Source organism: Gopherus evgoodei, chromosome 1 (assembly GCF_007399415.2).
Source record: "Gopherus evgoodei ecotype Sinaloan lineage chromosome 1, rGopEvg1_v1.p, whole genome shotgun sequence".
Taxonomy (NCBI): Eukaryota; Metazoa; Chordata; order Testudines; family Testudinidae; genus Gopherus; species Gopherus evgoodei.
Window position 1 is genome coordinate 117,722,274 of NC_044322.1, and position 22,340 is coordinate 117,744,613.

General features: G+C 41.6%; 1 protein-coding gene across 5 annotated transcripts in view; it reads right to left on the reverse strand.

Annotated features, from left to right (window-relative positions):
* Positions 1 to 22,340, reverse strand: part of NPAS2 (neuronal PAS domain protein 2) — a 153,201-nt gene that overhangs the window by 55,550 nt on the left and 75,311 nt on the right. For all 5 annotated transcript variants that reach the window (XM_030570249.1, XM_030570240.1, XM_030570259.1 and 2 more), the window contains 4 exons: positions 18,477 to 18,568; positions 9,446 to 9,535; positions 6,125 to 6,245; positions 4,993 to 5,106 (listed from right to left, as the gene is read on the reverse strand). In XM_030570249.1, coding sequence (XP_030426109.1) covers positions 4,993 to 5,106; positions 6,125 to 6,245; positions 9,446 to 9,535; positions 18,477 to 18,485 — 334 coding nt within the window. In that variant the 5' untranslated portion in view covers positions 18,486 to 18,568. The remainder of the gene's footprint in view (positions 1 to 4,992; positions 5,107 to 6,124; positions 6,246 to 9,445; positions 9,536 to 18,476; positions 18,569 to 22,340) is intronic.

Consider the following 22,340-nt stretch of genomic DNA (forward strand, 5'->3'; position numbering starts at 1 on the left):
TTCGCCACAAAGTTGCACTGGGAGCTCAGTGCAAGGGACTGCACTGGAAGAAGCGGTGGATGTGATATACCTAGACTTTAGTAAGGCATTTGATACGGTCTCGCATGATATTCTTATAGATAAACTAGGAAAGTACAATTTAGATGGGGCTACTATAAGGTGGGTGCATAACTGGCTGGATAACTGTACTCAGAGAGTAGTTGTTAATGGCTCCCACTCCTGCTGGAAAGGTATAACAAGTGGGATTCCGCAGGGGTCTGTTTTGGGACCGGTTCTGTTCAATATCTTCATCAACGATTTAGATGTTGGCATAGAAAGTACGCTTATTAAGTTTGTGGACGATACCAAACTGGGAGGGATTGCAACTGCTTTGGAGGACAGGGTCAAAATTCAAAATGATCTAGACAAATTGGAGAAATGGTCTGAGGTAAACAGGATGAAGTTCAATAAAGATAAATGCAAAGTGCTCCACTTAGGAAGGAACAATCAGTTTCACACATACAGAATGGGAAGAGACTGTCTAGGAAGGAGTATGGGAGAAAGAGATCTAGGGGTCATAGTGGACCACAAGCTAAATATGAGTCAACAGTGTGATACTGTTGCAAAAAAAGCAAACATGATTCTGGGATGCATTAACAGGTGTGTTGTAAACAAGACACAAGAAGTCATTCTTCCGCTTTACTGTGCACTGGTTAGGCCTCAACTGGAGTATTGTGTCCAGTTCTGGGCACCGCATTTCAAGAAAGATGTGGAGAAATTGGAGAGGGTCCAGAGAAGAGCAACAAGAATGATTAAAGGTCTTGAGAATATGACCTATGAAGGAAGGCTGAAGGAATTGGGTTTGTTTATTTTGGAAAAGAGAAGACTGAGAGGGGACATGATAGCAGTTTTCAGGTATCTAAAAGGGTGTCATCAGGAGGAGGGAGAAAACTTATTCACCTTAGCCTCCAATGATAGAACAAGAAGCAATGGGCTTAAACTGCAGCAAGGGAGATTTAGGTTGGACATTAGGAAAAAGTTCCTAACTGTCAGGGTAGTTAAACACTGGAATAGATTGCCTAGGGAAGTTGTGGAATCTCCATCTCTGGAGATATTTAAGAGTAGGTTAGATAAATGTCTATTAGGGATGGTCTAGACAGTATTTGGTCCTGCCATGAGGGCAGGGGACTGGACTCGATAATCTCTCGAGGTCCCTTCCAGTCCTAGAGTCTATGAGTCTATGAGTCTATGTTCAGCTGATTATCCAGCATAATTTCTTTCAGAGTCACTGCTTCCCAGGATAGAATCCCCCATCCTGTGAGTATGGCCTACATTGTTTGTTCCTAATATACTCATTTACATTTAGCCCCATTAAAAGATATTTGCTTGCGCCCAGTTTACCAAGCAATCCAGATCACTTTGAATCAGTGTCCTGTCCTCTTCATTATTTACCACTTTCCCAATTTTTGTATTCTTTGCAAACTTTATCAGTGATGATTTTATGTTTTCTTCCAAGTCACTGACCCATGTTGACTCGCATTAATTATTCTATTCTCCTTTAATTCTTTATTAATAGAGTCCCATATCAGTCACTCCACTATTTTGCCTGAGATCAATGTCATACTGGCAGGTTTTGGTCATCCTTTTTGCCCCTTTTAAATATGGGCACAACATTAGTTTTATTCAAGTCTTCTGGAACTTTCCCGTGCTCCAAGCCATATTGAAAATCAACATTAATGGTCTAGCGAGCTAATCAGCCAGCTCTTTTAAAACTCTTGGGTGCAAGTTATCTGGACCTGCTTATTTAAAAATGTTTCATTGTCGCAGCTGCTGTTTAACATCCTTCTGACATACTAGTGGAATGGAAAGAGTGTTATCACCATCATATGACACTACATCACCTATTTTCTTCCCAAATACAGAACAGAAATATGTATTGAACACTTCTGCCTTTTCTGTATTACTATTGATAATTCTACCATTTCCATCTGGTAATCGCATACAGCTCCCTCTGTACCAGGGAAGTAAAAGCTTGGTAGCCTGCCCAGGAACAGAAAAGAGTTTTGCCAAGCACTAGAGCCTGAATCTTGGGAGCACCACTCCTGCCTGACTGAGCCCTCTCCCACGGAGCGCAGCAGGAAACCCAGCACACTTTTGTTCACACCAAAAACTCAATGGCACTGAAGCTGCTGTGTCCTCCAACAACTCAGTGGCCAACCAAAATCAAGGAGAGAATGCTGCAGTTCTCCCCTTGACACAGATGTCGGTGAATGAGAACAGTCACTGGAAGGATTTTAAGCAGCCAAAACTTTATTAAACTTGGCAAGGGGCCGGGGATGGGGGAGGGGAAGCTACCCACCTGTCACCTATACTCTCACATATCAGGCATTTTAAGTGGTTCCAGTGCGGAGGCTACAGAGCTCCTACCATACAACCCATAACTTGGGGTAGACTCTCCTCAGCCTACTCCTATGTCTCAGCTTCCTCTTCTGAATCCTTTCACATACACACAAGCCCACATCCCTGTGATGGAGATACAAGGTACTAAAAGGGGAACCTTGGTTCACAAACACCACAGCACCCCTATCCCATCAGCAAACTCCCAGGTCTTTTACTTCTGGGAACTGGCCCATTTAGCTTTTTAACCACCCTAGAAACCTATGACGAACTAACAACCCTATCAAGTATTACCAGTACCCCAGGGGGGAAGGGGGTGTCTGTAATTACTAAATTCTATACCTATTTAACCTAACTGTGCCATCAGGCCTCTGTCAATTTGGTCCCAATGGAACTAAGAAATTCCCTGGTGATTCCCTAAAACAGGCAATCAGTCAGAATCACAGCATCTGCTAAACACAGCTCTAAACTTAAGGGGAGACAAGGCAGGGCTGCTGAAACAAGAAAAACAGACTCCTAAGGACCCAGGCTAAGGTTTAAATCTGTTAAAGGGAAAAGCAAGAGATTAATCATCTTCCCACCTCCTCCAGCTGATCAATAGGTCAACAGATTCTCTGGAGGAGATAGGGCCATTCCTATTTTCTCCAACCTGTGCTCTCTGCTTCCCAATCACCACTTATCCCATAGTTTGAAGTAGGTGCGTGGCATTTTCCCGATCCCACATCTCTGCCATATGGAAAAAAAAGAAAGATTCTGAGAGATGAAATCTCACCACGTGGAGACAGAGAGAGGCAAAACTCCACCTATCAATCAGAAGTGTCTGAGACAGATGAGAGGATGAAAGGGAGAAGAACGAAGGGAGAGATTTAGAAAAAAGAGGCCAGGAAAGGCGAAGGGGGAAGTTCTGGAGTTTTTTAATGCTGGAACCTGCCTAGATTTAAATTTTAGCTAGGTCAGAAGGAAAAGAAAGAAGAAGAACAAAAATGAATTAAAGCACAAAACAATACCTGCCAACATATGAAAGCTATACATTGGTGCATTTGAGGTCTGAATCAATGCCAATGGACATCTATGGAGATACCCCCGTTGACTTTAATGGACATCAAATCAGGCCCCTAGAGAGAACCTTTTAATACACTAACCTAGAGGAGAATTTTCCAGGGACAGACTTTTAAAAAGTTGTTTTTCTGAACAACAGCAACTTCCCTTTATTAAAGAGCTATGTCTATGCACTGATATATGGTGTCATGGTAGGAAAATCAAGGGCAGTTTTAGGATCATGAATGGAGAAAAGTTGAGAATCTTGGTAGACCAATTGATCAAAAACTCTCTGAGTAAGAAATATATCCTTATGGGTCATCACTGGAAATCAAGCTTCTGTTCTAGAAAGCTACACAGCTCAGTTTGTGTGTATGTCATTCTGCTAAATTTCATGTCATTTAGCACAGTAAAGAGAATAAACATAGAAAACAGAAAGGCAGTTTTTTTATATGAATAAACCCACAAATCACATGTAACTAAGTAAGAAATACATTTTACCATGCTGTATGTGCATTTCTGTTTTAGTCATATGGATCAAGACCAGAAAGTTAAATGGGGCAGGAAAGCTTTTCATAATGTGGTGTGTGGCTTTTGGAAAGCATAATGAGGAATTTTTGCAGAGGATGACCCATTTGGAACAATAACAGCAACTTCTGAAATACTATTCTTTGGAATTCAGACAAAATATCCAAGGCAACTCTGCAGGGCAGGGGAAGAAGACGTAATAAAGAAGTGTTTCTTTTCTGTCTCTGAATAGCTGTATAGCAACCTATTTGTTAAAACACATTACATATAAATTATTCTTCATCCCTTGAAAAATTCTCTCCTCAGTCCGAATATGTTGTATTAAGGTTTTTTCTGAATTTAATTCTGCCCTTCTTATTCTATAAGTACAGGGTACTGGAGACGGAATGCAAAACTGAACAGTTTGGGATTCATAGGTCTGCTCCTTTGAGGTACTCAGTGACCCCAACCACCACTGAAGTCAATGGGAGTTAAGCCTGCTTGGCACTTCAAAGGATCCAGTGTAAATGCTTTAGCGGCCACAATGGCACAAGGAGCAAATCTAACAATATGGCTGGGATTTCGTGGGAGCCTACAATATCATATGCTTTGTCATGAAGTACTACAACATTTAACAATTCCCTGGAGAGGTGGTGAAGGGGAAGGTTCAATAGTTTTTTTCAGCAATGGAACCTGCCAGGAGTCAAATTTTCAGAGGTGAAAGTGAGCTTAGGGATCTTAATTTTATCCGTTGTTAGTGTTAGTCAATGTAATCAAACCGTTTCCAAGCCTTTCACCATCGGACAAAAGTAGCAGATACCCAGAACAGGATAACTGGGGTCACAATCTAGAAGTGAAGTGCATTGACAGAGAGTTTACACAGCTACTGACTTTACAAATATACATCTGGCAGTTACTCATCAGTTGCTAACTTCCATGTGAACTAAAATTTACCCCATAACATTAGAAATAACCCTTTCAGTTAAAGTCTGTCTGTTCTACATAACCACATATATTTTTGCACAAATAAAATGTTTAGTAACATTCATTCACACAAAAGTCAAGGCTTACCATTGCTGTAAGACCAAAAATTTCCTACAAATTTTATGTATTCATATGTTGGAAATTCCTTCGGGTTCAAACTTCCTCTCAGAAGATGACAGTAAAACTCTAAATCATTGTCAGCTGTATTGTTAGAAAAAGGAGAAGTAAATAAATAGGCTATTTAAACTAAACACGAGTGGAAAATTTGTTCCCAATCCTGCAACTAGTAGTGTATGACTACGCTCGCTCAGAGCCCCACTGAGCACAGTCCACTAGCACGCTAATTGCAGGATTGAAACCTCTGTAAAAAGAACCCTAAATAAATCCAGAATGTTCAACACTCCATCAGTTTTTTTTCTCATGGCTGATTTGCAGAATTAGGACCTGACTCTCCAGTCCATTATGCCAATTTTATTTAAGGGATTACACTGCTATAAACCTGGTATAATGGAGTGCAGAATTAGGCCCTTAATTTAAAACCCTTATTTATTTAGGTTTTTACTTCCATAATTCACAGATTTGTCATACCGTCTGTTTGGGGGGAAAACTGTCAATTTCTTTTTAAATTAACATTGGAATAGCAGAGGGTTTTCTATACAGTAGATTTTTAAAAAATTGTGTAGATTCTATTGTCATGTGTTCCATATTTTTTGCCTCCTCTACTCTTAGAGCTAATTTAGATGAAGTATGTGAAATGATTATTTATGAAAAAAAATTAAATGATAAAATAAATTCTGAATAATTTACACATATTTCAAGTGTAATGTAAAACACAGGCGTGCATCACTAGAGTATCTATGGACAGAATATAACTGTACGAGGCTGAAACATGAATTAAGATGTGATTTGTTTCCACTGAGCTTTTCTAAATTCCCATGGTCAAACCTGTTTTCCTTAGCTCTCCCCTAAGACAAGATATTTTATAATTAACATAACTGCAAGCAGTCTTGCTTTAGTAAATAAATGCAATGAATCTAGTCTGAAATTGAACAGAAGCATCATTCCTGGTGGCAACATTTGTTTCAAAATGAATGAAAATATATCTAAAGATGCAAAATATTCATACTGACATATATCACACAGAGACTCCATCCTCACAAGAGAGAATTTTCTCTCTCCCATGCTTTTTGTTTAGTGGGAATGATAAAACAAAACATACTCTTTAGCGAATCTGATGAAGCAGAATCTGCGAGAAGCATACGAGAAGATAATATTTTATAAACTTCTGAATGTTCCTGTTCTGGGAGGAAATTTAACAAATTCTGATCCATTATGTCACACTGCAAAGAAAAGAAAGAAAATACAAATGATCAAAACAAAAAAAGAGTGGAATTCTCATTCTCCACCAACCTGCCATTTTCCGCAATTAGGACTGAATTTTATTTGCGAAACCAAACAAAGGGCCCAATTTTCATAAGCAGCTGTTTAAACTTTCCATGCTCATAGACACTTAAATACACAAAGTGCCATATCCAAAGCCCATGGAAGTCAGTGGGAATCTTTCTGTGGACTCCATGGGCTGTTGTTCTGGTCTAAAATAGGTAAGTGGGTACACAAGTTAGGCAGACACTTCTTAAAATTGTGCTCTGTATCATCATCATCAGATATTATACTGAACAAAAGTAGTACACGCTGGGCCAGATCTATCTCTGATGTAACTCCACTGGCACTTGTGAAGTTCCCCTAAGCTTGAGTTTTCTTCATTAGAATTAAATCTCTAAAAGTAACCCATTCCAAAGGAAGTCCCTGCTGCTCATATAGGGATAGACTGGGGAAGAGAGGGTGTAGTGAGCCTTCCCACCTGCAAAGCACAGTCACAATTGCAGTTTCTGAGCTTTGGGATGTGCAGTGACTGCCCCCTCTTACTGCCTGCAGGAGCACAAAAGGTAAAGGGAGGCAGGGAAAAGGTGGATCTATGGCTTTGCCCCTGTCTATGTCCCAGCTAGACCTGGCCAAGCAAACGGTAGAAGAGTGCTACACCATCCACAGGGACAGTGCAGCACGTGAAGTCCCCTTCATAGGGGAGCTTTGGTAGGGATTGTGCATCTTCAGGATTGGTGGGGCTCTGTACTGCCACCAATAGGCCACTGGCTTAACTGCACAGTCTGGCCCACACTCTATGGCCACGTCCAGACTAGGAATTAAAATCGATTTTAGATACGCAACTTCAGCTACGAGAATAACGTAGCTGAAGTCGAATTTCTAAAATCGAGGTACTCACCAGTCTGGACGGCGCCGCATCGATGTCCGCAGCTCTCCGTGTCGATTCCGGAACTCCGTTCGGATTGATGGAGTTCCGGAATCGATGTAAGCGCGCTCGGGGATCGATACACCACGTCCAGACTAGACGCGATATATCGATCCCCGAGCAATCGATTTTAACCCGCCGATGCCGCGGGTTAGTCTGGACGAGGGCTATGTCTACAAAGCAAAGAAAAACCCACAGCTGTCCCATGCCAGCTGACTCAGGCTTGAGGGGCTCAGGCTGCGGGGCCTGTTTCACTGCTGTGCAGATTTCAAGGCTCGGGCTGGAGCCCGGGCTCTAGGTCCCTGCAGGATGGGAGTGTCCCATCTTTTTTGTTTTGTGTTTACACAGTGCTTAGCACATAAAGTCACAGAATCATAGAATATCAGGGTTGGAAGAGACCTCTGGAGGTCATTTAGTCCAACCCCCTGCTCAAAGCAGGAGTAGGAATGTTTTCCTGAACTGGATCCCTAGTTTCCAGTAGGATTCAAGAGTAGAGAGGAAAGCAATGAAAAACGTTTCCTTAACACTGAGACAAACATCTGAAAAACCTTGAAAACTGAAGAAATTCTGTGGAAATCATTGGACCCAACAGACCGTAGGACAGCAAGAGGCAATCTCTCTGCCCACAAATGACAGAAAGATTATTGAACTCCTGCACTGCGGAGAACTGAAGAAAAATGAAGTAGGTGGTTTTAGCTTAAGCTACTTTGTTACTGTTGCATAGCAATATTCCTACGTTCACCACCAGCACTCCTTATATCATGACATTGTTTCACCTAAGGAGAAAATAATTGCTCACCGTATTATAGTTTAGTGGAATATGTTAGGTATATTTTGTTGGATGGAATATATTTAACATATTTGACTAAATGGCAAAATGAGTGAAAATCATAATTAAAAATTTCCTAAGGAAAAAAAAAGCAAGTGGAATAGAAGTGCTTCCTGTTGCTTCTGGCTGTGTACTTATATAGAGGCTGAACTACTAAAAATGAGTGAGGATTAATACCTTAATTATCATACCATCTGTCCCAGTCCAGTATCTCCAGCAGGAGCTGAAAAAAACCGAACTCTTCTTCTCTGCTCCTCAAGCTAGACACAGCATAGCATAGGAATGTCTTTGGGACACGAGACACAGTAACCAATCCCCCACAACACACAGCCACATAGAGCAGCAGCTCCACCACTACCACCTCCCTGGGAACAATCCTTAAAAGGCTGCTTTCCTTTGGAAGGCACCAGACCAGCAGCAGACCTTCACAGCCCAACAGCCTGGTGACATCAGTCAACCAGTTCAGGATCTGATCCTAGTCCACTGAAGTCAACAGGAGTTTTGCCCTTTATTTCAGTGGAGTAGAACCAGACCTTCAGTGCACATCTCAGAAGGCCATCATCACCAGCAGCACTCTTCCCCATCAACTATAAGTAAGGCTGTGATTCTGTCACATATGTTGCAGAAGTCACGGATTCCATGACTTTCCATGACCTTCTTGTCTTCCACAGCTACAGCGGCCGGTGAGGCTGGCCCGAGCAGTATCAGTCCTGGGGGTAGCTTTAGGGACTGTCCAAGCAGCAGCAGCCCCAGGGACGGCTGGAGCAGCGGCCCTGGAGGCTGTTGGTAGAGCAGTCCCCAGGGGCCTCGGAGCAGGCGCCTCCCAGAGCAGGTGCCTCCAAGAGCAGTGGCACCTCAGGGCCTCAAGAGCGGCAGGGCCCCAGGAAAAGATTTAGTCATGGGTATTTCTCATTATTTTTTGTTTATTGCCCATGACCTGTCCATGACTTTTACTAAAAATACTTGTGACTAAAACTTAACCTTGACTAGAAACCAATTTTATATTTTTCCTAGAAAGCAAAGATGGAAAAGAAGTTAGGTCATATTGTTCCTCTCCACACCAGAATATCCTTCAGAGCCCTGTCTTGTCTAGTTTTAAATGCTTCACAGCAACAGGGAACTGAGGTGTATAAATCATACTAAAAAAAACCAAAGATCACTGGTTGGATATTTTAAAAAATTATAATTTTTTAATTTTGATGGAAAAAAGTCACATTTTCATCTCCCCCCCTTCTTAACCAATGCTAGAAATAAATTGGGGGCCCAATCCTGCCCCTAGAGTGAATATTCATAGAAATCAATGAGACTACTACTCACAAGAATAAGCACTACATGCAGGTTTTGGTGTTTACAGGATTGACCCATAATTTGTATCTGCAAAAGAGTGTGCAAGAATTACTCACAGGTAAATGTCCAAGTAGAGGTGTAATACTGTCAGAAACATATACAATGGTTCCATCTGTGGTGACTGCTATAATGAAGCCATCTAATGCCTAAGAGAAATGCACAAGTGGAGAGTTCTTTAACAGTAGTATGGGCTTTTATCACTAATTCTCATTGTACATTGATCAAAACCTTTTACCACTCCACCACATTATTAGTAGGTTGTAAGAACATTATCTCAAGTTGCACAACAGTAATTCTCTGATTTCACGGTCTTATCTCACTTATACAGTGTTCTTTGTAGTTCAGCAAAATATACTAGCTGAAACAACAAAAGGCTTACAAGAATATTTCAAATATCAGTTTTTAAATTAATAATAATGCAAAATGGCTAAGCCTGGATCCTTGGAAGTTATTAAAAAAAGTTAGCTCTGTGCAAATATCAAAGCATCATGAAGGGATGCAGTGCTATCTCAAATAATAATTACCCACAAAATTAAACTGTTTGTATTAATGTAACATTGTATATTACTATGCTTTCATGTAAATAAAAGCAAGAGAAATGACCAAATAAGCTTTAGCTTCAGGTTTAACTGAGTGACTTATTTTAAAGATCATGGTATTAGATTATTCATTAGTGGTACACTTCACCTTTGTGCAGAGAGCCAATATAGCACTTGAGCATTACATAAATCCCACACAGCAGCAGATTCTCCAGCCCTGGGATTTAAGTGGGGGCACCAGCCTTGTATCAGCCCTCTGCATCGGAGAAAATATCACCCTAAAATATTTTATCATGTAAAAATATTTTTCTCCTAGCTATATCTGAAATCAACAGCCTACTCTGTCTCAAGCTAAACCTTCTAAGTATATCTAAAGCAAGGCCTCATCTACTACTCCAACAAGGAGAAGCAAACAAATAAGAAGCACTTAGAGTATTTGGTCAAGTACAGTATTAAATTCATAGCTCCAGTCCTGCTCCCACTGAAGTTGATGAGCCAATAGCCAAACTCCCATTGCCTTCAGTGGGAGCAGGTCTGGATCCATAAATCAATCAATCTAAATTCTGATATTGGCGCCAATCACCTAGGGAGGTGATGGAATCTCCATCCTTAGAGGTTTATAAGGCCCGGCTTGACAAAGTCCTGCCTGGGATGATTTAGTTGGTGTTGGTCCTGCTTTGAGCAGCGGGTTGGACTAGACGACCTCCTGAGGTCTCTTCCAATCCTAATCTTCTATGATTCTATGATCATTATTGAAGCAACACAAATGTTATAAACATTAACTAATTAGAATAAGGCTCATACATGTGCTATTGGAGAGATCTGTTCAGTGTGCAGGTGTATTGCAAAAAGCCAGATTACTGTGACACTGAGGTCATAGGTTAAATGCAAGATCTTATTGCAAATCTAGGGAATATTACCTTTTAATGATGTTATACTGCATGACCTCCAAATCATGACAGTCTAGGGGTAGATGCTCAGTACCTTTATGTCCCATTGACTCCAATGAGAACTCAGGGTGAACTGGCACCTCTCAGGAATTCACATATAATTCAAGACTTTGTTAAAAATAATCAATATCTTTCAATATATAAACTCATATCTTGGTTGCCAGAAGTGCTCAGCACCCATGTGTGCTTACCTCAATGAGATCTTCAGGTGCTCCAAACCTTTGACAATTAGGTCAATAATTTATACCTCAGTGAAAGACTATGTTTACTAGCTCTTATAGTTAGTCTGGTTCTGCTAAATTTAGGTGCAGATAATATTTTTCTGTCATACATTTAAAATATTTTCTAAAAACATTATAGCAATTAACCCAGGAAGGAGAACAGTGGCACTGAAGAGCAGCTGGGTTATGCCTGTTACTATGGTGAGGTGTTTTGTATTAAGTCTTTATTTAATATCTGATGCAAATCATACAAATTAACTCACATTATAATTCTGTGGGGAAATCAAATTAACATATGCATATATAATTTTATTTTCTTTATTTGAAAATAGTCCATCTAACTTTAATACGGTGTCTCTCTCATCAAAGATTATTTAGCTGTAAAAATTACAATTGTACAGATATAAATTAATACTGTTCCCTTTTAAATCAATGACCAAATTCCCATGATGCTTAAACTTAGGCTTAGAATCTCCTGTGCCTACTGGTACAAGTCAACCCATTTTTCCCATCACTGTCTGTCCAGAGCAAGGTGTCTGATTCCTTCATAGGATGTCTCCATGATGGCAGCATTCTTTTCAATCCTCCTGTGATAGGTCATTCTTTGTCCTCTATCCCTTCTCTTCCCTCCAGGTGGAATCCAATCTAAGATGTACCTTGTGCTTCTGCCACAGGGTCACATGATAACATGGCGAAATTACTGTGGCAGTGTCTGTCTAATTATTGAGTCCACAGTCTGCTGAATCAGGGGCACCACACTTCCACATTGTTCACAGAATCTCTCCAATGAATTCCCAGGATTCTTCTTGAACAACATGGTGGAATCCACTCAGCTTTCTGTTCTGTGCTTCCGCATCTGCCACATTTCTGAGGTGTGAACAGTAGTGTTGGAAGGACAATAGAATTGTACAGTCTCTTTGTTGTGTGCAAGATACATTTTCTTACTCTTCCAGCTGATTGAAAAACAGGAAAATGAACTTCTGGTTTTACTGTTTCTTGCCTTCATTTCTTTAGTGAGCTGGCCCTTGGCAGATATTGTACTTCCAAGATAGACTAAATCATCAACTCTTTCGTACTTTTCTCCTTCAATTTCACATCTGCCAGTGTTGATAGCATTCTCTCCTATCTCCATAGTCTTGAACTTCTGTGTACTGTTTCAAAGTCCCACTTTATCAGTTTCTGGTTTCATGCTCTCAAGAGTGGTGAAGAATCAGGTCATTATCAAGACAGCAGCCATTTCACTTCAGTCAAATACACTTTGGTTTTTTTGTTTTGTTTTTGAGCCATTGCTTGCAAAAAGCAAGGTTTTATAGCTGGACAAAGAATATTTTTAAACAGAGTCTTGTCCAAACATCAGTAAGTTAGGACTTGTTTCTGTGACCAAGCACAGAGAGAGAGAAAGAAAGCCTAAGATTAATAGATATTTCAGTAACACTGTCGGTTAGGCACCTCCCTGTGCTCTGGTGGCAGGTGTATGCATGGGTGAGAGGCCACCTGTGGGATGGTGGTGAACCAAAGTTGTCTTGGCCAGTGTAGGGGACCCCGGAAGACATTGTTACGGTTTAAGCTAGGGCTTGCGCTTTCTCAAGGAGAGGTTATTAGCGGACAGAAGTTGCTAGCAGCTGCTGCTTCTAACCGGTTAAAACTGCCCTGTGTGGGAAGCCTCGGTGTTTTGGGAAACTGCAAAAAGTCTGCAGAAAGTCCCAGGCCCGAGGCCAGGGGAGGTGGCCATTGCTGATGAAAAGTCCCTTATTGCATATGTAAAGGCTAGTTTGCATGCTATTAGCATAATGCTATAATTGCCAAGGGCTAGAGCTTACGCATTGAACTTCGCACCCCTGACCGAGCTGTTCGGATGTTGGACTCCCCAAGCTAGTGGCAGCAACGCGTGGAGTTCCCGTTGCGGGTGTGTCACTTAACCTTCATTAAAGCCAATTAATTCACCTGTGTGTGTGGGCCTCGTCCTTGCAGAGCATCCAGGCACGCAACAGCTAGCAAGGTGCTAACAGGATTGATTACTGTTGTCTCAATCTGCTTGATCTTCCTGACGACACCAGGGAAGGCATACGTTGGTGGGTCCAATCACTATGAGAAGGAATCCCTCTGGAGCTGTGCCTGTGGGCAGCTTAGGAGCATTATGCTAGACACTTTCTTGGTTGTTTGGGTCACAAAGACGTCCCAGAATGGAGCGAGCTCCACTACCAGGAGAAGTACTGCATGGCCAAAGGGTGGATCTCCCACTCATGATCTCTGTGGAAAAGGCCTGCAGAGGCTGTTTGCCAAGATGTTCATTACTGCCAGTAAGTGCACTGCTGAGATGGAGATCTGATGCTGGATGAACCAGTTCCAGAGTTTGACTGCTTCCGTGCAGAGTGGGGCAGACTTCACTCCTCCTTGTTTGTTTATATAAAATATTGTAGTCATGTTATCTGACATGAGTTCAACATGTGCAATACAGATGAAGGGAAGAAACTTCTTGCAAGTTTTGTGCACTGTCCAAAGCTTGAAAGATTGTTATGCCGTTTGGTTTTTTGTAAAGTGCAGGAGCCCTGGGCTAGATGGTCATCCAGGTTAACTCCTCAGTCAAGCATGGAGGCACCCATAATTAATGTCCTTTTGGTGGTAGGGGAATAAAGGAACCCCTAGAGAGACAGTGTGTTTGATTTCCCACCACGTGAATGACATTAGCATGTTCTGAGGAAGCAAGACTGATTTGTCAAGGGTGTCCCTACCTGGAGTGTAAACCATCCACAAACATGCCTGAAGGCACCAGAGGCACAGACTTGCGAAGAGTGTCATATAGATCAGTGGTTCTCAACTTTTTTTTTTTTTGAGGCCCGCCCACAACATTCTGTAACCACGGCCCAATTGTGCCACAACAACTATTTTTCTGCATATAAACGCCAGGATCAGCATTAGGGGGTAGCAAGCAGGGCAACTGCTGGGGGCCACATGCCACAGGAGTCTGTGTGAAGCTAAGTTGCTCAGGCTTAGGCTTCAGCCCCAGGTGGTGGGGCTTTGGCTTTCTGCCCTGGGCCCCAGCAAGTCTAATGCTGGCCCTACTTGGCAGACTCCCTGAAAACTACTTGTGGTCCTGCAGGGGGCCCCAGACTCCTGAATGAGAATCACTAACGTAGATGCAGGAATTCATATGGCCTGGAAAGAACCAGGCAGGATCGGAATGCTATCTAGGGGATGAGTCAAAATTAGGTGGTGAGATCCCACATCGTGAGGAATGTATCCTGACTTAAGTAAGCCTTGCCCAAAATCATGTTCAGATTCACCCAGTTAAATTCTAAAACTTGTGTGGGGCCTGAAGTGGACCTTTCTAGATTTACCTGAAGTCCCAAGGAGTAAAAGTGATTGCATAAGGAGAGGACCGCCATCTGCGCCTCCTGATACAACTGACCTGTGAGCAGCCAATCATCAAGGTAAGGAAATATTGTGCTGTTTTACAGACTCAGACTTGCTGCTACCATGGAAAGGGCCTTTGTGAAACCTCTTTGGGCTGTTAAGATGCCGAAGGGAAGAAATCTGAATTGAAAGTGCTCGAGGCTCAGCGTGGAGCACAGGAATCTCCTGTGTCCTGGATGAATGTCTATAAGAAAGTAGGCATCATTCAAATTGAGAGCCGCAAACCAGTCGCCTTTCTGTAGGGAGGGGATTATTAAGATCAAGGTGGCCATCCTGAATATCAAACGGGCACATGAAGATATTCAGCTGTCTGAGGTATAGGATGGGTCTCCAGCTCCCTTTCTTTTTGGGGATGAGGAAATATCTGGAGTAAAAGCCCTTCTCCCTGAGTTGAGGAGGCACAAGCTCTATCTAGCTGGATTTGGGAGTCCTCCTCCTGTGTGTGTCCTCTTATGAGAAGAGTCCCTGAAGAAGGACAGGGAATGGGATTCTGGAGAAGGGAAGACAGGAATTTGATAGTGTTGCCAGTCAAGAAGCTATTGAGGACCTGTTTATCCAACGTGATGTGATGCCACATCAGGAGGAAAGGGGCCAGGCAGCCCCTAAAGAGTGTAGGATAAGGGCAGTGCAGAGAAAGGGCAGTGCAAAGACTTGTTGGTGATTCTCAAGCATCCTCTGTTGGTGGGAGTCTGGGACTAAAGAGAGGGTGGTGGTGGTGCATTTGTCTGATACTTTGCACCCTCTGATGTTTCCAAGGAGGCTCACAGACCCTTGGGTGACAGAAGGGCAAAGGGACTGGATGGAGGAGGCAGCTGGGAATATTTCCTCCGAGGTGCCAGGGTACAGTTCCCCAAGGAGCAGAGTGGTGTGTGACAGTTCTTAAGGGAATGAAATGGCTCATCTGTTTTCTCACTAAACAGGTTGTTACCCTACAAGGGGAGATCTTCTACTGTTGCCTGGATCTCCTTGGGGAACCCCGAGGATTGCAGCCATGCACCTCATGATGACTGAAGTCACCATGGAATGAAAAACCATATCCACTGCATCCAGCAATACTTGATGAGATGGTCTGGCAACAATTTCTCGTAGTCAAGGATAGTCCAGAATTGGGGCCTGGCTGAAATTTGTTTTTCCTACTGAAGAGATCTAGTCTCTTGTCATCCTGGTCTGAAGGGGGCCTAGGTTGGAGCAGTTTGTTATGCTCGTTGGCAGCCTGGACCTGCAGCGAATGTAGCCTCGGAATGAAGGTACCCTGCAATAGGAGCACTGTACCAAACTTCTATGGAGGCACCAACCACCTGCAGCAACACCCTCTGCCCTGGCACCACAAGCCTAATCCCAGCCCAGTTAGGAGGGGTGGGCAGCCCCAGGAAGAGGGTGGCTGGACAGTGAACCCATCCTGCACTCATCCCACAGAGGGAGCTGCTGTTCCATGGGGCTGGGCCCAGCTTCCCACTCCAGGCATTGCAAGCTGCTGCTTTGCCCCCAGACACCAGGTTGCAATGCCACTCATGCAAATTTGGCCCAGCTAGACCAAACCTGAGATAGGGGTCCTGTACCAAATTAAAGTGAGTTCGGGTCTGATTTCTGAGGGTGCAATTGCACCCATGGACCCTGGCTAAAGCCTCCCCGACCTGGACCACTACAGAGTTCACGATGGGGTGGGAACACTGAAGTCGATGGTATGGTATGGGATTAGTTTCTTGCAAAATGTTGCTATTAACTGGAAGTTGTTGATATCAGGGTTGCTATCAAGTGGCATCCACTGTCTCTAAGAAAACAGAAAACCTAATTGCAATACAAGAAAGTTTGAGTGGGAACACTAGCAAAAAGCTGCAAACACTGAGGGGTTCCCTCTCAGACCACAAATGGTAGAAAGGAATTGGAGAGGTGGTCAGTCCACAGCACCCCTTGTATCCTCAGTTTTGAGCAGGAGGTGGGGCAGGGTGCAGGCATGGACTAATGGACACTGCTACTGAAAAATCTTCTGGTCTCAGGCACACAGAGTACATTCCAACCCACAGGGAATACCCACAGGGACAAGCACTCGAAGAAGAACCCAAGTCATCTGTCCATTCATTTGTTTCTACCTCAGGGGAATATTTTTAATTCAATGTGAAGGGAGTTATGTGTGTAAATTCCTGTGCACTGAAATGAGAATCTACAATTATGCCAGGCAAGTGCAAATGAAGTGTCTCTTAAAAACTGGCCTGCAACATTCACAAGTGCCATGGAAAAACCTACGACAGATACAATAGATGCAAACTAACAGCTGTATCAAACAAAACTATTCGTTAATTATTTTCATTTGCTTCAAAGCATGAGCATTAACAGAAAGGGAAGTTAAATATTTAACAAGAAGAAAACTTATAATGAAAAACTAAAAGGTAATGGTGACCAAATAGTGGAGCCTCAGAGAGAATTTACTGCTATCCACTTCCAGCACAGGATAGTTGCTCCTGCTGACTATTTACATCTTCCTGCACCCATACAGTGAATCATGTCCATTCAAGTATCAGAGGGTAGCCGTGTTAGTCTGGATCTGTAAAAGCAGCAAAGAATCCTGTGGCACCTTATAGACTAACAGACGTTTTGGAGCATGAGCTTTCGTGGGTGAATACCCACTTCCTCAGATGCATGTAATGGAAATATCCAAGGGCAGGTATATATATGTGTGCTAGCAAGCAAGCTAGAGATAACGAGGTCAATTCAATCAGGGAGGATGAGGCCCTGTTCTAGCAGTTGAGGTGTGAAAACCAAGAGAGGAGAAACTGGTTCTGTAATTGGCAAGCCATTCACAGTCTTTGTTCAATCCTGAGCTGATGGTGTCAAATTTGCAGATGAACTGAAGCTCAGCAGTTTCTCTTTGAAGTCTGGTCCTGAAGTTTTTTTGCTGCAGGATGGCCACCTTAAGGTCTGCTATAGTGTGGCATTCACACTTTTTTCTTCATACTAACATCCATAAATCACAGCAGAGAAAACAAATAAGCAGTGAAAACATGTTATTAAATGACACTTCAAAACCAAATAACCTTTACATTTTTAGTATCAGAAAAGACAATTAACAAAGCTGTAGTTATTTATAAGATAGAAAATTACATTTTGGCAGCTCATTTGGATTTCATATCAAACCTACACAAACATCATTGAGTCATTTCCCTAAAAATCTCTGCTAGTTTTAGAAACTCCTATGGTATAATTTAAATGTAATTTAATAAAATATAATTGTAAAGTGCTTGTGCTCCCTATCATAATAAAGATGTCTTCGATAGGAACTTTGGAAATGATTGCACTGGAAGTATTAATGGTGTCAAGTCAACAGGGGCTGTCATTTTCTATGTTTGTATAATACCTAGCACAATAGGATTGTGGCATGGATGACCTTTAGGTGCCAATGCAGTATAAATGTTATATAAAATAATAATAATATATATACAAAAAAGGAGAGATATGGCAAGCTTTCCCTTTCCCTATCTTATATTTGTAGCAATAAAATGTAAATCATCATTTGAATTTATTTTATGTACACCTCTACCTCGATATAATGCTGTCCTTGGGAGCCAGAAAATCTTACTGCGTTATAGGTGAAACTGTGTTATATTGAACTTGCTTTGATCCACTGGAGTGTGCAGCCCCTCCCCCCCCGGAGCGCTGCTTTACCTGTTATATCCAAATTCATGTTATATCGTGTGGAGTTATATCGAGGTAGCGGTGTATTACATTTAATATGTGTGTGTAGCATTTTTTAAAAAGTGGATTTCTATTGACTATAGTATTTCGGTTACTGCAGTGTCCAAGCATGGAATAGAACCCCGTATTGGTTTCAAGTCTTTTTGTTTCATGGTGGCTCTGCTTTATGGTCAAGTACAATAAAATCTGAAGTTCTTCTCTTTTTGGGATCACAGACATATTGTTGCTCTAGAACAATGTGCACATCCATAGCAAAATTATATGCATTTTTACCTCCAACATCAGCTGGGTGAATTCTTCATTGCTGAGAAACGAAGGCTTCCAGTCTTGTTGAATTTCACAAATCTCTGCCTGTGCTGAGACTTCTAAACAAATAACAACATTACAATTTTTTTTTAAATCCAAAGAAAAAGTATATTTTGCAAAACTATATACAAATTGCTGCTAAGGGATGTAAATATTTTGTATAACTTGAAATGAATAGAGATTTTCAAGGATGGGACATGCATGCAATGCAAGAATATGGACAATATCCTCATTGGCCCATGTCCGGAGGTCTTTACTCAGTTTTCATTCAGCCAAACCCCATTGTCTTCAATGGGAGTTTGCAGTCAAATGGCCATTGTTGTCAATCAGTGCATTACCTAGGTGAATATTGAATTAAAAAAAAAAAGGCCCGAGCAAAATTAAAATCAGAATGAGGATTAGCATATATCAAATATGTAGTTATGGTTTACTGAGTTTCAGATTTAGGATGGGAACGATCCGAGGCTATATTTTGGCCTACAGCCACAACACTGAGTAGGGGCAGTGAAAAGCATCATTGAGGAAGCTGGAGAGCTGTGCCTTAGAAACCACAATCGCTCCCCTAGTTGCTTGGTACACAGGTGGAATGTACAATTTACAACAACATCTCTTGTGATGGAGCATCCTTCTCCCCTCACAGAATCTCCAGCTCCACAGTGCAGTGCAGACCAGAGGATGAGGGAGAAAACCAAAGCTTCACTCACAACAACCAGTTGGAAAATGCAATCTCCTATCCTTTAGAATAAAAACCTGACTGTGCACCTGTCTGGTGGTTTGATGGCGGCATTCTGTTCTGCCACATGGAAGCAGCCTCCAATAAGCACTCCTAGGGCACTTGTCCCTTGTTTAAGTTTTCACTCGGAGAAGTGCAAGTGTATGATAATTATAAATCATGGCTCTGTAGTTAAAACTGAACCCAAATGAGAGCTGGTTGAATCTCGTACCCGCCACCAAATAAGTGGGACCAGCGGACCTCCCGCAAGCAAGCCGCCAAAGGCTGCCTGACTGCCACCCTAGCAGGGACCGGCAGGCTACCCCCCGCAGCTTGCCACCCCAGGCACGTGCTTGGAGTGCTGGTGCCTGGAACCACCGCTGGGTTGAATCAGATTTGTTGAATAATTTATTTAAAATAACATTTCCAATTTGTACTGGTACATTATAGAGCTCAGTGGCTAAGTAATGTAAGAATGTATTTGTCAGATAAATTTTTTGATTCATTTCTCAAAAATTTATACATATTTGCCTAATATTCTGTTCAGTATTCACCCTGCTCTAATAATAGTACACGTGAGCACTAGCACCACTGGTTCGGTGGAGGATAAATGTGGCCTCGCTACTCTGCTCTGATTAACCTAATCTATCAACATTTATAGAGCACTTAACACCACATTTTCTCTGTTTCAAGAGACTGACCACAAACATAAAAATGGCTGAATGATTTAAAAGGCAGTAAACCTGTAACTGTGTCTGTGTGAAGTGTCTTGTGGAACTAAACCAAAGCACTCACACAAGCACAGGTTAGTGCTTTTATCAGTGGAGCTGCAGCAGTCTGTTTCCCACTAAATTAACTTTTTCAGCATTGCTGGAGTTGTCTTGATACCACAATGGAGTGGCTTTACCAGCCCAGAATGTTCAGCAGATGGCTGGGGAAAAAAAGGATCAGCTCCAATCAGCTCTTTATTACGTACCCTGCAAAATGCAGAATATTTTACAGTAGATACTAGCATGGAAAAAATGGAATATTTGAAAAATCAATTTCTGGAAGAATTATTTGAATTTTGGCAAGCTTCCTTGGATTAATAGAAAGAGACTGTTATTGAACGGGAAATCTGAAAATTGATCTGCTTTTCTGTTATAGCTAAATTATTAGTTTAGAAAGCTGAATGTAAGAGGAAATAGTATTGAACACAACAAATAAAACTATCATATGCAGTGTGGATAAAGCAATGTTTTTAAACTGTATTGTTTGGTTTGTAGTATGTTGCATATCTCCTATTGATTTAAACGTTTAAATAATGAATTTTTGTCTGAGAAGTATTTTTTTCTTTCTTTTTTTTTTTTAAAGAGTACAAAACCAGTAGCAATTCAGTCCAACCTCTACATACAATCATAGGCTGTTTACAGAGAACAATCGGGTAAACAGAGAACAATCGGGTAAAAGAAAGTAAAATGCCTTTTTTGAGTAAATTATTGGCATTATCTACTACTTCATTTACACTTATTCAGTTCCTGTGTGGCTGTTCTTTAGCTGATTTTTTAAAGTGTGCATTAACATCTTCCTTTGCTTTGCCTTGGGCAACTAAAAAGAAAGATATATCATTACTGTCACACTTTAAATAGGTATATACAATTATCAAAGAAGCTGTAAAAGAATAATAGATATAACAAAACTTTCAGATGTCCCAGTCATGCCCTCTTGCATGAAATCATCTTGTCTATGGCAATATTTCATTAAAACAGAACCATCACTGCAATAACAGATTAACTATAATTCTTTCCGCAATTATTTTGACATTTGTGACTTAATTGTGTCATGATGTAAGAGTTTTATCTGCTTCTTCATTACACCCATATGTCTCAACTCTGAGAAGGTGGAGAGATTGTCCAAGGAATAAAAGAGAGCAAAGTGGCATAGATTAATTCACTAGGCCCCAGTTCTGCAAGCTGCACTGCAAGGTTGGACCCCTTCACCCATATGGAGTTCTAGTGAAGTCACTTGGATTCCACATGGGCTTAAGGACTGTCACATCTGGAGATGTGGCCCATTTACACTGTTCCAGAACTGTGTATACACTGCCAGAGCAGTGTAAAGAGGCCTTATCAAATGAGAATCAGTCCCTACTGCAGACATGCCAAACCAGCGGAAAAAAAAGCAGAAATTGGGCTTGTTTTGAGTTGCTTGTTTTTGGCTTGTAGCTTGTTGCTTCTTTTTTTGATTGGCTCCCAGCAAGCTGGGACAAGGGAGGGAGAGAGTTAGGGGTGCACAGCAGACCCACCCCAGTCCCAGATTGCACACTGAGGGGATCTAGTCTCATAGAGTGTTGGGTTTCTTAGGAACTGGTTTGTTTTGGCCTTGTTTTGAAATGGGATTAGCTTGATTTTTGTCTTATTGTGAAAGTTGGGGAGCTTATTTAGTGCATGAAAGTTGGTAACTGTGCCCTACTGTCAAAGTTGGCTTAAGAAGCAAAGAATCCTGTGGCACCTTATAGACTAACAGACGTTCTAGAGCATGAGCTTTCGTGGGTGAATGTCCACTTCGTCGGATGCATGGCATTCACCCACGAAAGCTCACGCTCCAAAACGTCTGTTAGTCTATAAGGTGCCACAGGATTCTTTGCTGCTTTTACAGATCCAGACTAACACAGCTACCCCTCTGATACTTGACAAAGTTGGCTTAGATTCCAAGTGATAAGGTATTCTGGTGCTCTTAGTCTTGTTCCTGATTTGAGGCTGATGTGTATGAATAAGGGAACTCCCCCTATTGCAGTGGTTCTAAACCAGAGGTTCATGTACCCCTGGGGATACACAGAGATCTTCCAGGGGGTACATCAACTCATCTAGATATTTGCCAAGTTTTACAATAGGCTACATAAAAAGCACTAGCAAAGTCAGTACAAATGAAAATTTCATACAGACAATGACTTGCTTATATTGCTTTATATACTATACACTGAAATGTAATTACAATATTTATATTCCAATTGATTTATTTTATAATTATATGGTAAAAATGAGAAAGTAAGCAATTTTTCAGTAATAGTGTGCTGTGACACTTTTGTATTTCTTCATCACAGAAGAGTGGTACAATTCAGCACATTTATAGTTTTTGCT